Raw genomic sequence first — 16,514 nt, forward strand, 5'->3', positions numbered from 1 at the left:
CTTCATCCCTTCATGCTTTGAGATTTGATTTTGTTGAAGATACTTTTTCCTGGAAATTTGACTAGAATTTCACCATGCATCTGTACCCACCATATGGTTCCTATTCTAAGGCAGACTAACACATACATTGTGTATATAGTATACATTGAAACATTGCATAGAAATGCATTGTAAATCTTTACCTGTCCCTTCAGATATTTAAAAAAAAAACAATAAGAAGAAAATTAAAGAGGACCACGCTGACCAACTTTTAGGTTTTGGATACTATCTTGATAGAAGCATAATTTTCCCTCTTCCCTGTGAGACTGCAGCTTTATTATTCAGTTTATCCTAGAATTAGCTCACACTACCTAAGCTCATTTGAGACTGCTACCATAAAGCTATTGTAGCAATTTATACTGATATTTGTGTACACTCTGTAGGGTTCTCTTTTTCTTTCTACCTGGGAAACCAAATTAGTTATCTGAAGATTACTTGGTGAGTTTGAATGTGCAACTGAAAGTCTTGTATGATCTTAAGAAATATTTCCTCTGGGTTGTGGTATAGAGTATAATGAAGTATTTATACTTTCTACAGAATAATATTCGTATCAGTTGGATAGGAATGGCCCTGTGCCTTGTCCAGTGCATGGTAAGCAAGGTCAAATTGACTGGTCACTGATCATATAAATAAATACATGTTAGAAGCACTCTGGTAGACACTTTTATTTATCTTTTATTATCCATATAATGTATGACCATGAAGATGTGTTCTGCGATAGAAGATGATCTGTGAAAGCCTTCAAGTTTCCCTTTTCTTTTTTTATTAGACATATATATTAATTTCCTATCTTAGAAAGATGAAAAGTGAACATTTTGTCATTAGTTGCCTGTCTTCTTATTTGTGAATTTTATACATGCAATTCATGATTATTTCCAGCAACTTGTTATCTTTCACTCTTTGATGTACACCTCATATTTATATGTCAAATATGTGAGAAATAATACATGATTATTGATATTTTTGCCTTTTTTTCCAAATATATCCCTCTTATCTTTGATCCTAGAGAATTATTCTGTATAGCAAGGAAATTAAAAGATGAGGCAAAAAATAGCTAGCATGTCAAATGAATCTAATAGTGTCTGCAAATCCATCCATATTTCCCTTCCTTTGTATATCTTCTTCTTGGTATATCTTCTTCTCTCCCCTTTAAGACTAGCCTTGATTTGTATAATTTTAAATCACTTATATTATTTTTGTTGTTGCTGTCATAATTATTATTTTCTTGGTTGTAATTTGCTTCCTTTTGCATCAGTTCATATGAAGCTTTCCAAGCTTCCTTATTCCTCTAATTAGTTTATGGTTTTACTTTTTATATAAATTATTAGTATATTTGAATACTTTGCTTTGAAAATGATTAAAGGAATGAATTCAGAGGAATTTGGGAAGACTTATATGAACTGATGCAGAGTGAGCATAAGCAGAACCAGAAAATAATTTATGTGATAACAACAACATTATTATCTTTAGATAAACAACTTTGAAAAAATTAACTCTGTTCAATGCAATGACTAACCACAGTTCCATATAACTCATGCTTTGGACATATGCAGTGCAGGATTTTTTTATTCTTTTTTTTCTTTGTTTTAGAATTTGAAAAAAAGAATGAGGTACAAAGTAGCTTTTTCTTTATTGAAAAAATTTTTTAAAGAATCTCTAACTTCCTTCAAAGCTCAGTTCAAACACTACCTTATACCTGAGGCCTTTCACAGTAACCCTTTCCCTATTGCTACAAGTGCCTCCCCTTTCAAAATCTACCTTATATTTACTTTGTTTATACTCATTCTGTTTTCCCTAAATGAATATAATCTCCTCGAATTCATGGATTGAATATATGTGATATCTTGGTTGTGAGTGAATAGAGATTGGGATGGAGTCAGGAAGATTTATTTTAGATTCTGTCTTAGAAACCAAGAAACTAGATCTGTGACCCTAAGCAAGTCATTTAAACCCTCTATGCCTCAGTTTCCTCCTTTGTAAAATAAGGATAATATTAACACCTACCTTCAGTGTGGTTCTGATGACCAAATGAGATAACACCTAAAGCACTTTGCAAACCTTAAAGTACTATATAATTGCTAATTATTGTTTTGGTTTTTATATAATCACCCTTGAATAGAGTGACTGGTATAGTGACCCCAAAATGAAGTATGAACAATAATTTTCACATTAGGCATGTTGTTAAAAAAACACAGACAAGGGGCAGCTAGGTGGTGCAGTGGATAAAGCACCGGCCCTGGATTCAGGAGGACCTGACACTGGCCTCAGACACTTGACACTTACTAGCTGTGCGACCCTGGGCAAGTCACTTAACCCCAATTGCCTCACTAAAAAAACAAAAACAGAAACAAAAACAAAAAAAACTTAATGTAATCAAAATGATCAATTTTATATCCTATTCATACTGATTGTCCCTTCCTCTCATTTGTTACCTCTTTCCCTTTGGAACTTTACTTATTAGTACCTTTTCCTGTTTTGCTTTTATCTGGTTGTATAACTCTGCTCCCTACACATAACCTTTTCCCTCTCAGATTCCCCTTTCCTCTTTTCTGCTACAACCAGATTTGTTCATTAGTTTTTAAATTTTCAATTTTTTGTGTCCTTTTCCAAAAATGATTTTTCTCACTTTCTTTGTCATCCATCTTTTCTTTCTCTCTACTATAGATTCTCATTCTCTGATTTATGGTCCCTATAATTATTTGGCTTCTCTCTATTTCTCATGCAGTCAGAAATCACAAGGTATCCATTTTTGTCTTTCCCCTCTAGGCAGTTTCTGTCTCTGCCTTGTAGAGCTTGCTCTATGGATTCTCCCTTTTTATTGTGCCTCCCTCCCAGCACAATACAAATTGTTGTAGAAGCCAGAGACAACACTGCCCCATGGTAGGGTCCCTCCCCCACCATGTCCCTGATCATATAGCCCACCACTGATCTATACCCTGATTTATTTACTTTTTCTCCTAATTTGGGTCAGAATATCCTCTAAGAGTGCTAACTCTGGTACAGCAGCCCCATGGCTGCATTATGAGTTCCATTGTTCTTCAGTTGAACAACAACAATAACCAACCACAGTAATAACAACAACCTGTTTCATAGCACTGCATTTGGTTGTATTTATAGTTATTCCTGTCTTACTATGAATAAAAACATTGAGTTTTAGCTCTCTCACTCATTACCTCTCTAACTTTAGACAAAGCCACTTCTTTCTGTTGTAAAATTTATAATTTTTAAAATTTTCATAATTCAAAAATTATTTTCATAATTGAAAATAACTTCTTCATAGCACATAACTGCCTTGAGTTATTTTTATATATATGTAAAATGTTTGTAAATTGTTCTTTCTTAGAAGTCAGAAGCTCAACTGAAGTTGTAGTGGAGATGGTTGCAATAGCTTGTGTCCAGTTTCTGAAAGGTTCACCTTCTTTTCTTCTTCTTCTCTCCTTCCCCAATGTGTCATCCAGCCCTTAAGAGTCTTTGTAAACCTTGGCCTAGAACCTCTCCAACTTCAAAGAGATGCTAGGCAAAAAGACACTGAAAAGGATTAAAAAGAAAAAGGAGGACAAGATAGATTTAGTAACCACAGTAGTTATGACTGTAGACCTAGCCTTGTAGCTTCATTCTCTTTCTAAAGGTTAAAAGAAAAGTGCTTCTGAAAATTAAGAAAGAGAGAGCTGCTTTGACACTTGAGAGTGTCATCTACCTCATCCAGAAATTTTTGGTCTGGGCTCCAGTGTTTCCTTGCTATTAAAGGGCAAAAAGAGAACCATGTAGAAATGGTAGTTTCATAGCTGAAATCACAAGATAAGTAAACTGGAACCATAGTGAGAGAACAAAGACGAAAATCAGCACCCTTGAAAAGAGGGGTGTGTGTGTGGGGGGGTGTTAATTTGGATGTCTCCCTGGTAAGGACTTCACTTTCAGACCATTAATTGTGGGAAGAGGAGGTAATGGAAGTAATGGTCATGAGCTTATATGCTAGTTGTTAAGCCTCAAGAAAACAATTGCTTGAAGTACAATGTTTTGAACAACCAAATCAAAAGGGAAAAAACACAGCCAAGGGAACAGAATAGCCCAGGTTATAGATTTTCTGAGCAAAAAGAAGAGGAAATATCTGGAGCCCAATCAGAAGTCCAATAAGGAAAATTTAGCTTTTTCAAAAGAATTAGCATGGGGGCAGCTAGGTGGCGCAGTGGATAAAGCACCGGCCCTGGATTCAGGAGTACCTGAGTTCAAGTCCGGCCTCAGACACTTACTAGCTGTGTGACCCTGGGCAAGTCACTTAACCCCCATTGCTCTGCAAAAATTAAAAAAAAAAAATTAGCAGGACAAGTTGGAAAGCTCAGAAATGCAACACTGATTCTTACTAATTGGGATTTCAGTAAAGTCTCTATTAATATCAAGTGTCTTCTTATACCTCTTCTCCAACATCAAATTTGTTCATTATAATTTCCCATCATTCAGTTTACATTGTGTTATTCTTGTTCCGTTTATATTTTTGTAGTCATTGTTATGTTGCTTTCCTGATTCTGACTCACCCGGTGTCAGTTCATATGTATACATCATTGTATTCCTTATTCCTTATTATGTAGTGATATTCTCTTATATTTATTTACTACAATTGTTTAGCCATTCCCCCACCAGGAGAGGAATTTCTTTCCAGTTCTTTTCTGCATCAAAAAATGTTTCTATAAATATTTTGGTACACATATGTGCTAGGTTTAGTAGGGAATAGAAAATTGGGCCTATAGTCAGGAAGACCTGAGTTCAACTCCAGCCTTTGACATGTCCTAGCTGTGTGACTTTGAGTAAGCCAAATAAGAATAGTAACTACATTGTATGGTTGTTGTGAGGATCAAATGAGATAAGATATGTAAAGTGCTTTACAAACCTTATACTACCATCACAGAGTACTAAGGAAGAAATAAAACATCCCACTGATGTATTTTAGAGAGGTGTTTTGCTATTGAGTGCTGCTTCTTTAGTCAGGAGATCTGTATAAGGAAGCCATCTCTGGTTCTTACTAGCTATAAGACCATATATAAGTCACAAGCTCTTTTCATTTTCGTTTTTCTTATTTCCAAAATGATTTATTATTGAATTACTCTATAGAGAAATGGTGAGTAAGATACTTTCCATTATATTGTTTTGGTCATTGTGTATTTGACTACACTTATTTAAGTTTGCATTAATTCATTTAAGTCTAACCATACTTATTTGTATTTATCATAGCCATCCTTTCTTACAGCATAGTAGTATTATATTGTATTCCTGTGTTGCAATTTAGTTATCTATTCTCTCATCATTGGACATCTAGATTGTTTACAATTCTTTGCTACCAGAAAAAGTGCTGTTCTAAAAAATTTGTAATATTTAGAGTCTTTCTTTTATCTGAATTCCTTAAGGTACATTTCTTGGCATCTATGGAACCTTTGGGTACCAATTTTTAGTCACCTGATTTGCATCATTATAAATTGCTTTGGGGCAGCTAGGTGGCACAGTGGATAGAGCACCGGCCCTGGATTCAGGAGGACCTGAGTTCAAACCTGGCCTCAGGCACTTAACACTTACTAGCTATGTGACCCTGGACAAGTCACTTAACCCCAATTGCCTCACCAAAAAATAAAATAAAATAAAATAAATTGCTTTCCAGAAAGGTTAACACCTAATTCACACCTGCATCAACAATGTATTAGTGTTCCTGTTTTCCCACAACTTTGCCAAACACTCAGTGTTCCTATATTTCACCGTTACTATTTTGCTGGTTATCAGGTGAAACCTTAGGGTTGTTTAAATTACATTTCTCTGATTATTACTGATTTAGAGCAGTCTTTCATATGGTTGTTTATAGTTTGAGAACTCTTCTTTGGAAAACTTTTTTTCATTTCCTCTGGGAAAGGCTTATCTGAGAAATTTGATGCAATTATTCTTTCTTGATTGACTGCTTTTTTCTCCTTCATCCTTGAGGAATTAATTTTATTTATAAAAAAACCCTTTTTAATGTGTAATCTTAATCTATTTTATTTCATGTAGTTGATTCTAGACCTTGAGTAAGAATTTATTTTCTTCCTAAAGCTGGGAAAGGCATAGGATCTACTTCTTGTCTAACTTTAAAAAAAAATGTTTTCTCTTTAATATTCAAGTTGTGTATCAATTTTGAATTTATTATGCTGTTAGATGTTGGTGTAAGCCTAATTTTTGATACACTGCTTTCTAGTTATCTTATCAGGAAATTCTTTCCAAAGCAAATTATGTTTTTGGCTTTAGAGTTCCATTACTTCTGATGCTTTTTTGTCTAGACTTTACAGTTTTTCACCAATACCAAGTATTTTTGATAATTACAGCTTTGTAATATTGTTTTAGGTCTGAAAGGGCTATTCCCTCTTAATTTCTCCCTTTTAAAAAATTCCTTTCATATTTTAGAAATTTTGTTCCTCCAAATGAATTTTGTTTTTATGTTATAGTGTTTTCTAAAACAGCTAGTAAGTGTCAAGTGTTTGAAGCTGGATTTGAACTCAGGCCCTCCTGAACCCCGGGCCAGTGTTTTATTCACTGCCCAACCTAGCTGCCCCTAAAATAACCTTTTGGTAGTTTGTTTGGTATAACATTTAAACTGTAAGTTAATTTTGTTAATATTGTTATTTTTATTATATAGGTTTGTGCCCTGCATATTCCTATAGCTATTGTTGTTCTTTATTTCTTTTTTTAATTTTTAATTTCTTTTTTCCCCCCAGGGCAATGGGGGTTGAGTGACTTGCCCGGGGTCACACAGCTAGTAAGTGTCAAGTGCCTGAGGCCTGATTTGAACTCAGGTACTCCTCACTCCAGGGCCGGTGCTCTATCCACGGCGCCACCTAGCTGCCCCTATAGTTATTTTTGATGGGATTATTTCTATTATCTCTTGGATTTGTTATTATTCTGAAATGCTACAGTTTTTGTGGATTCATTTTGTAGCCCACAAGATTGCTGAAACTATTAATTTTTTCAATTAATTTTTTAGTTGAGCGTTTTTGCGGGGTTTTTTTCTAAGTAAATTTTGTCATCTCTGCCTGTCTTTAATTTCCTTCCTTTGTCTTAGTGTTATTGCCAACATTCCTTGAACTGTATAAAATAATCATAAGAAGGATGGGCATCCTTGTTTTGCTCCTGAAATTATTGTAAAAACTTTGAATATTTCCCTATAACATATGATGGTTGCTTTTAATTTAAGATACATATGGTTTATGACTTTTTTTTTTTAAGTGAGGCAATTGGGGTTAAGTGACTTGCCGAGGATCACATAGCTAGTAAGTGTTAAAAGTGTTAGGTATCTGAAGCCGGATTTGAACTCAGGTACTCCTTACTCCAGGGCCAGTGCTCTATCCACTGCACCACCTAGCTACCCTGGTTTATGCCATTTTTAAAAAGATCCCTCTATCCTTATACTTTGTAGAGTCTTTTCACAGATAGGATGAGCTTCATTCTTTCAGAAGTGGGAAGCAAAATGGAAAGGGTTTAGCTGGAATGCCTGAGTTTGAATGCCATGGAAAGTCATTACTTCTGAATCACAGGAAATAATAGTCTCATTGTAACAGATCTTCACAGGTCAGGCCACAACACAAGTATTATGTTCAATTTGGTGGAGCCACATTTTAAGCTTGACCCGGAGAAACCAGAGTGTATCTAGAAGAGGGATGATGGAAGCAGTTACAGATACAAACAAGTCACAACTTGTTTGGCCTCTAGTTCCCTCTTCTGTAAATTAGTGAAGTTGACAAGATACCTTCTTCTAAGATCTCTTCTAGCTCTCAAATTTAATTCTAATGAAAATTTGGCTTTTGAATCTAATCCATTCCTTTCTCTTGGAAGTGGGACTAGGGGAGAAGGTCTACTGATGATGGTGTTCTCATTATTTTCAGTCATGATTTAGAGGAATGTTTGAAGAATTAGAAATTGTAGTAGGAACTCTTTGGGCCAGCAAATGTGCCTTTTTTTTTTAATGAGCTATATTCATTTTGAAAATACTTTTAAAATTATGATGCTGCTTATATTAGCCACTTTTATTTTAATTTTTTGTTTTCTGCTTTCTTTCCACTTTTGATCTCTCTTCTGATCACAGAGGAGGAGTAACCTTTAGATACTTCATCATTATAGTCCACTTCCTTCTCTTCATCATCCAGATTTGTAAGACAGATTTGTAAGACTATTTTATCCTATTTGGCCCCACTGATAAGCTCTCTCTATTCTTTCTTGACAGCTTGTCTCATTTGTTGGCAGCAAACTGTCTGCTAATTTATTGGTACTGATGGGCTTTCAAGGTGTTGGAACAGAATCTTGTCTGTTGGCAGTTTTCTAAGTAAACAGAGTGAGATGGGGATCTGCCGGATACCAATTATGTTAACACCATGTTTCTAGGTGCCCTGCTACAGATCAGCAAACAGCCTGCCTCAGGCTTTCTGCTTTAACAGGAAGATTTGAAAAATAAAAAAAGGAAACTCCCTGTCATCAGTGGGCTCTGAAGTTCTGCTTTTCAGTAACTGTTTTAGAAAAGTGATTATGTAGGTAGTATGGATAGAGCCTAAGTTACTTAATGGGCTTTAATGGCACCGTTTTTCTAATCGAGCCCTATTTCATATTTGATTCTGACATGTGGAAAATGCATCTGGTCATATGGTATGAAATATTCCATAGTCTTCCTCATAGTTTCTGCTTTTCAGAGTTTTCTTTCCCTTGGCCTCCTCCTCTTTTCCCTGCCCTTTCTTCTGCTATCCTGCCCCTCTCAGGGTTTCTTTGTACTGATGCTGTAATTCATTCTGAACAGCCTGTATAGAAAAAACTCTTTGTAGGCTAACTGGAGGGTTTAAGTGCTTGGGAAATGACTTTATATCAGTAATACCAGCTACTCTGAAAGTGCTAAACCTGTCAGCTTTGAGGAGATTGTTTAACTATATCATTAGCAAGTCATTTTCATATGTCACCATAATTGAAAAGGGGCAGGTGTGTCATTGGGTTTGGCAGTTTATCCATGTACCAGTGATGAGGCCTGTGTCTAGAGACTGTCTGAGAGGGAAGTATCTTGTCACAAGTCACAAGACTTAAATCCCTTTTTATCTCCTAGACTTCAAGAACTATGGGAAACTCCAGCTTTGATGACTGCTAGCTGCTTTTGTTGATAGTGCATTTCTGGAATATTTGTCAAGATTTTCATCAGTGCTTAGGCCTCTTTGAGGATCTGGTGTATTGTAAATAGGAATTCTCTGAAAGCTTGAGTAGTTTTATTTAGCTTATGTTGTTTAATGTCTTAATAAATCCTAATCCTACTATATATTTGTATGCAGTGTTAGGACCCATTTATAGACATGCATCTTTAATTCTACTTTTATCTCTTAAAGAGGTGTTGGGTTTTGTTGTTGTTTTTTTTTTTTTTTTTTTGCTTTTTTACCTTTTTTTCCCCTTTGGTACAGTTTAATTTACTTTTCCCAGAAACTATCTTCTTTACTTAATCTTGTTTCCTTTTATTCTGACAATATGGTTTCAAAGTACATTCTTTTCAGAAAAATGTTCCTTAAGACCCCAGATCTTATTTTCCATCAAGGTGTTATGTAGGTATGCAGGAAAAATTCAGACACTTTTAAAACACTGTTTCTGGTTTTGAGATTTATGAGAAAACTAGCTTGATTTTTAAATGGAGGTATTTTTGTTCAGTTATCAAATTTAGGCTGTCCTCAAAGCAAAAGCAAAAAATACTTAATAATATTAACTCTACAACTCCTATTTGAAATTCAAGGCTACAAGGTAGTTGCAAGTTTTGCCCAGCTTTTCCTGCCCAGCTATTCAGTTTCCCTTTTTCAGTTGAAATGCCTTAAATAATTGGTAGATTATATTAAGCATTCACTTAATTTGATTAAATTATTTCCTATATTTAGGTCATGAAAAATAACAAATAATTCACACAGTGGAAAAAACCTTCAGTTCTGCAATTTTTAAAATATTGAACCAAACTTTTTAACCCTTCATCTTCTTTACTTGTTTATATTTCATAGTCATGAAAACTGGAAGTAATGACAATGCCTTTTCTTATGATAAAAAGAGCCCTTTTTGATTTTTTTGGTCAACCTTTGTTTATAAAAGACAAATTCTATTAATGAAAATACACATGGAACTTACAGCTAAACTTATTATCTAGTTAGGACTTCTTTTATGAATTTTAGCTTTTTAATAGCATATATCCCAAATATATAGAATTAGGAAATCCTCAGTAACCATGCCTATGATGATCTTTTTCATAGTTCACTTCAAATTAATTATACTGTCTATATAAAATTTTGTCACTAAACTGACTTTTTTTTTCTTCCTGGAGAATTTGCATTTTACTTGAATCAACCTACATAGTGATATTATAAACTTCTTCCTCTCCTCTTGTCTTTTTCTAGGTGCAAGACATCTGTTTCAGCCATGACTGTCGCTGGGTTGTTGTCAGTACACTTCGTGGGACCTCTCATGTTTTTCCTATCAACCCTTATGGTGGCCAGCCTTGTGTCCGTACACACATGTCACCCCGGGTTGTGAACCGTATGAGCCGCTTCCAGAAGAGTGCTGGCCTGGAAGAGATTGAGCAAGAACTCACATCTAAGCAAGGAGGTCGCTGTAGCCCTGTTCCAGGCCTGTCAAGCAGCCCATCTGGCTCACCTCTTCATGGTAAGTATATTTCCTCCTATCCTTATGTTCCTTCTTCCTGCCCCCAATTCTGACCATACCATGGTAAAAAAACAAGTTACTCAAATATTTAAGGCATTTCAACAAAAATATAATTTAACCTTTCAATCATTTACCTTTCAGAAATAAAATGTTGATCTCCTGCACATTTTTATAAACTCTTAAATATGTTCTTAAAAGAGGAAAATTTTAAGAGTCATCATTTTAGGTTAAAAGAGTTTAGCAAATTTTAAATTGTGTCTCAAAACTTCAGAGATTGTAACTATATTTCCCTGAAATTTTTGCCATCTCCTAGTCTTGTGCTCTTTCTTGAGGGCCAATGTTGTGGTAACACATCTGGTCTACAGATATTCATTGTTGGTGAAGAAGAGATATTCATCACACATGAGGTAGGTGGCACTTGAATAGCATTATCACTCATTAAAAATATGTAAAGACTACTGTGCAGTCTGTATAGTATAAAACCAAAGTACTTTATTAGTCTTATGTTAAGCCAAAACCCATACTTTTCAAAAAATACAATAAGACATAGTGACCTACGTGTTTTTTGACATATAGTATTACAGTTACGAAAGAGACTTTGGCACTTGCTTAAGCGTGGGTGTAAAATAAAATATGTTGAAAATTTTTCTAGAATATTCTTTTGTAGTCTTGTTTTATAGGAGTAGGAATTTGAGGAGACAGGTAGCAACATTTTTGTGAATAAGTAGGGAAAATTTGAGAGCTCCTTGGATCTCTCTCTCTTTTTTTTTTGAATTTTGTTTAAAATAATAAACATTTTTATTTAAAATTTTGAGTTCCAAATAATATTGCTCATTCCATTGTTCCCCTCCCTCCTCCCTGAAGCAGTAAGCAAATACAGAGTAACTTATTTTTCTCACCTTTTCTTCCTTTCCACCTTGGCATCAAACTCTGCACCAAGTACATGTTTGGTAAATACTTGCTAATCCACTTTCATAGTTTTAGTTTGGGCTCTTCTTGGACCATATAAATTTATTTTGAGAAAAAGCAGTATTTCTCATAGTTTGATGTATATGTCAGCACAAACATACTCTTTAATACCCTACATTACTGGAAATGTTCTAAGTCCAATCCTTATTTTGGATTTAGTTGTCCATTGCCTTATGTTGAATCTAGAGAAATCGGTTAACAATATATTATTGAAATAGACCACTTCTTGCAAAATGCAGCACCTTCCAAGAGTAGTCTAATTTTCCATGTTATGGCAATCTGACAAATTTATTAGAAAGCTTATTTAAAAAAAATTTTTTTAGAGTTCTGTGCAGGAATGTGCAGAAATTGTCATTCTCACTCTCTCTACCAAGTTTTGGATGTAATTGAAGTTTTTTGTTTTGTTTTGTTTTGTTTTTTTGTTTGTTTGTTTGTTTGTTTTTTGCAGGGCAATGGGGGTTAAGTGACTCGCCCAGGGTCACACAGCTAGTAAGTGTCAAGTGTCTGAGGCTGGATTTGAACTCAGGTACTCCTGAATCCAGGGCCAGTGCTTTATCCACTGCGCCACCTAGCTGCCCCCATAATTGAAGTTTTAAATAAATTTAGTATGTAATATTAAACAGGAGTTAAGACATTCTATTTGAATGTGCTTAGTTGGAGAAGTAAAACAGAAATTCATGACATAGTGCTATTTCTGAAATGTCAGGGTTCATAACAAGATATACTCAGACACATTATAGGGAATAAAAAAGATTTAATAATTGTTATCTTAAACCTTAATGTATATTCAGATTCTTTTCTGTTTTAGTTGCAAACAACTATATTATATTTCCCTCCTTCTAAAACCAAAACCAAATAAACGTAATGGGATCAAATAGTTATAATAGTTATAATATAATAGCTATAATAGGAAGGTACTTTATAGTTTTTCTTGTCTAACTGCCTTATTTTACAGGTGAAAAAACTGAGGCCCAGAAAAGTTAAATGACTTGTTCAAGATTACTCAGGGAGTCAGTCTTTTGATGGCAAATCCTGAGCTCTTTCTACTGTACAATATTACTTTTAAGATATAATGATAGGTTATCAGAGTCGGGTATTTTCCCACACAGATTTTATTTTATTTTGTGGGGTGATCTTGGAAAATACAAATGGTAAGCACTTCAAAGAGACTTATGGACATTGGGTGGCAACTTAACTAGGAGCAATGTAAAGTCTCCTTTCCACTGGCCAGTTTAGACTTTGAAAAATGGGTAATACCTCGAGAGGCCATATTTTCCTAAACAAAAATTCTTCATTATTGCCTCTTTACCATCTGTCTTAGAATCATATGTACTGTCATGGAAGCACTTGATATGATAAGACTTGGTATACTCCATGAGTTGACAGTTCTTGAGAGAGGTTGTATCTACTGTGGGAGAACCATTGAAGCTTCTCCTCTGACCTAAAAGGATGGCTCAAATATTAAATGGTGGACATGAGGAAAAACCCTGAATGAGAGGAGTGGAATCAACAGTTATCTTCCAGAAATAGTCACTTCCTTTATTTTTTTAAATATTTATTTAGAATTTTATTTTTTCCAAATTACATGTAAAAACAAATTTTAGTATCGATTTTAAAAAAAAAATTATTTTTTAGTGAGGCAATTGGGGTTAAGTGACTTGCCCAGGGTCACACAGCTAGTAAGTGTTTTAGTGTCTGAGGCTGGGTTTGAACTCAGGTATTCCTGACTCCAGGGCCGGTGCTCTATCCAGTATCGATTTTTAAAACTTTGTGTTCCAAACTCTCTTCCTCCCTCCCCACCTCCCCCTTAAGAACTCAAGCAATTCAATAAAATTTATACTTGTGTAGTCATGCAAAATATTTCCACATTAGTCAGGTTGTAGTCACGTCCTTTAAAGGAAAAAAGCATAATATGTGCCAAATTTTCATGTTTGCTATACCTTTTTATTTCTAATTGTAGACAAGGGTCTAAAAATTAAAATCCCATTTACTTAACATGTGTGTTAGCATCTTTTGTTCTGAGAGAGGTAGCTGGATCATGCAGTGGGTAGAGTGCTGGCCCTGGAGTCAGGAAAACCTTAATTCAAATGTGGCCTCAGATATTTAGTAACTGTGGAAACCCAGCCAAACCACTTAAATTCTGCCAGCCTCAGTTTCTTCAATTGCAAAATGAGGATAATAATAGCCCCTATTTCCCAGGATTGTTTTAAGAATCAAATGAGATAACATTTGTCAGTTAGTAGACATTTATAAAGCACCTACTATGTCTTAGGCACTGCACTAAGTGCTGGGAACAACAACAACAAACAAAAGGCAAAAGACAGCTTAGCTCTCCAGGAGCTCACAATCTAATGGGGAGGAGACAGCAAACAAATAAATATGTACAAACCAGTTACAGGATAAAAAGGAAATAATTAAAAGAGGGAAGGCACAAGAAATAAGGGGGGTTGGGAAAGGCTTCCTGCAGAAGATAGGATTTTATTTAGGACTTAAAGGAAGCCAGTAGGCTAAGATGAGGAGGGAGAACATTCCGGACATGAGGGACAGCCAGAGAAAATGACCAGAGCTGAGAGATGGGGTGTCTTTTTCATGAAACAACCAGGGAGCCAGTGGCACTATAGCAAAGATTATGGAGGGGACAAGTAAGGTGCAAGAAGGCTGGAAAAGTTGGGGAGGGAGGCCTAGGTTATGAAGTGCTTTGAATGTCAAACATTTTATATTTGCTTCTGGAGGCAATAAGGAGGTATTGGAGTTTGTTGATTAAGGGGGTGACATGATTAGACTTGGGTTTTAGGAAAATCACTTTAGAGGATGAATTGAGGATGGATTGGAATGAGGAGAGATTTGAGGCAGGCAGACCCACCAGCAGGTTATTGCAGTAATCCAGGTGTAAGGTGATGAGAGCCAGCGCTAGAATATTGGCAGTGTCAGAGAAGAAAAGGGGATGTATTTGAGAGATGTTACAAAAGCAAAGTCAGGAGGCCTTAGCAACAGATTGAATATGAAGAGTGAGAGATAATGAAGAATTGAAGATGACATAAATTTTGAGCCTGGGGGACTGGGAGGACTCTGTTGATTTCAAAAGTATGAGGGAAATTAGAAGAGGATTTTGGGGAAAATAAAATGAGTTCTGATTTGGATATGTTGGTTTAAGCTGTCTACTGAAATCTAGTTTGAGATTTGCAAAGGACAGTTGGAAATTCAAGAATAAATTAGTTCAGCAGAGAAGTTAGAGACTCAAGAAAAGAAGGCAGTATAGAGTTGAACGGGTTCAAGAAGGGGTTCAGGTTGGGGAAAAGAGGAAAGAAGGCTAATTCAGTGGTGACAGTAGCCTGGGAATCAATTGAGTGGTTTGAGACATTGAAGGTCATTGTTTGGATGATGACAGGATTTGATAAGAGAAAGCAGAATGGGGGATCGGGTAGAAAAACCAAGAGATTATGAAAAGATCAAGAGATTTCAGAATTCTTGAACATGGAGGTGGTAATTTGTGAGTGATGGCAAGATCAAGGCTGTGACCATCTTTGTGTGTGTTTGAGGTAGGATGAAGGAGTAGCTGTAGGAAGTAAGCTGAAAAAACTAGCAGTTAGGGTGCTTGAAGGAGAGTCATTATGTTTCTTGAAATCCCTTAGGATGAGGGCAGGAATTGGGGAGGAGAGAAAAATTGTGAGCCAAAAGCCAAACATTGAAGAAGGAAGGGAAATGACCTGGGGTTCTGTGGATGACAGCTATAAGGATTTTGATTGGGCAGTAGAGAAGTGACATTCAAAGGAGGTGAGATTACTGAATGATGGAGGTAGGGAGAGAACCTGGAAGTGGCAGTGGGGAGCAAGGAGCATTCCAATTCCCCCGCCTTAACCAGGGAGTGATCTGTAGAGTATGATTGAATGTGTAGCTAGTACTGGAAAAAGTAGCTAAGGAGGCTGTGTCATCAGTGTGGAGCCAGGTTTCAGTGATAAAGTAGAAGACAGAAGTGGTGGGAGAGAAAAAGATTTAGGACAAAGGGAAGTTTGTTGGCTATGGAACATGTATTCAAAAGGGCACAGTGGAAGAGGTTAGTAGCATTTAATTATAATTTGGGGATTGGAGGTTTGAGGGAGATGGAAATAAAGAATTGGGTGGTAGGGGCAGCTAGGTGGCGCAGTGGATAAAGTGCTGGCCCTGGATTCAGGAGGATCTGAGTTCAAATCCGGCATCAGACACTTAACACTTACTAGCTGTGTGACCCTGGGCAAGTCACTTAATCCTTATTGCCCCGCAAAAAAAAAAAAAAGAATGAAGAATTGGGTGGTAGGCAATGGAGAATGGAGTTGATTTTTATAACTTACAGGGGTTCAGAGCCATTGAGACTTATAGGGTATGACCAAGTGTGAGCATTCATCATTGAGTAGAAGACTCCACTCCTTTTCCCAGAGATGGCTGGAGATCGGGCTGGAAATAAGTACAGCATGAAATGGAAGGTACATCATCAAAGGGTTAGATGGGAGGCCCCATTTCACTGAACTTCTTTCCAAAGGCTAGAGATTAGGCTCAAGAGAGGGCAGCAGAAGGTGAAAATACAGCTGGATAGCTGGAGAATGGAAGTCTCACTTCCCTCAAGGAACAGTCACATCGAGAGATGAAAAGCCTGGGTCAACAGAAAGGCTGTTTCTCTTTGTACTGGAGGTTCTCCACACAGGCTAACTGTCCCAGGAGGTAGAAGTTGCCTTATTCTGGTGCTGACTGGAATTGCTCCTCTTGCCTCTAGCAGCCTTCCCTCAGGGAGGTACACAGCACAAGGTGGGTGGGAGACTTGAGATCCAAAGAAGGTGTATTGACTTAACACAGTGCCCTGG

At 36.2% G+C, this 16,514-nt stretch overlaps 1 protein-coding gene across 1 annotated transcript in view; it reads left to right on the forward strand.

The window, feature by feature from the left end:
* The window catches only part of BCAS3 (BCAS3 microtubule associated cell migration factor), a 789,343-nt gene that overhangs the window by 312,625 nt on the left and 460,204 nt on the right, over nucleotides 1-16,514 (forward strand). The window contains exon 16 of the mRNA XM_044003231.1: nucleotides 10,446-10,710. Coding sequence (XP_043859166.1) covers nucleotides 10,446-10,710 — 265 coding nt within the window. The remainder of the gene's footprint in view (nucleotides 1-10,445; nucleotides 10,711-16,514) is intronic.

The sequence above is a fragment of the Dromiciops gliroides genome, chromosome 4 (assembly GCF_019393635.1).
Source record: "Dromiciops gliroides isolate mDroGli1 chromosome 4, mDroGli1.pri, whole genome shotgun sequence".
In the NCBI taxonomy this organism is placed as follows: domain Eukaryota; kingdom Metazoa; phylum Chordata; class Mammalia; order Microbiotheria; family Microbiotheriidae; genus Dromiciops; species Dromiciops gliroides.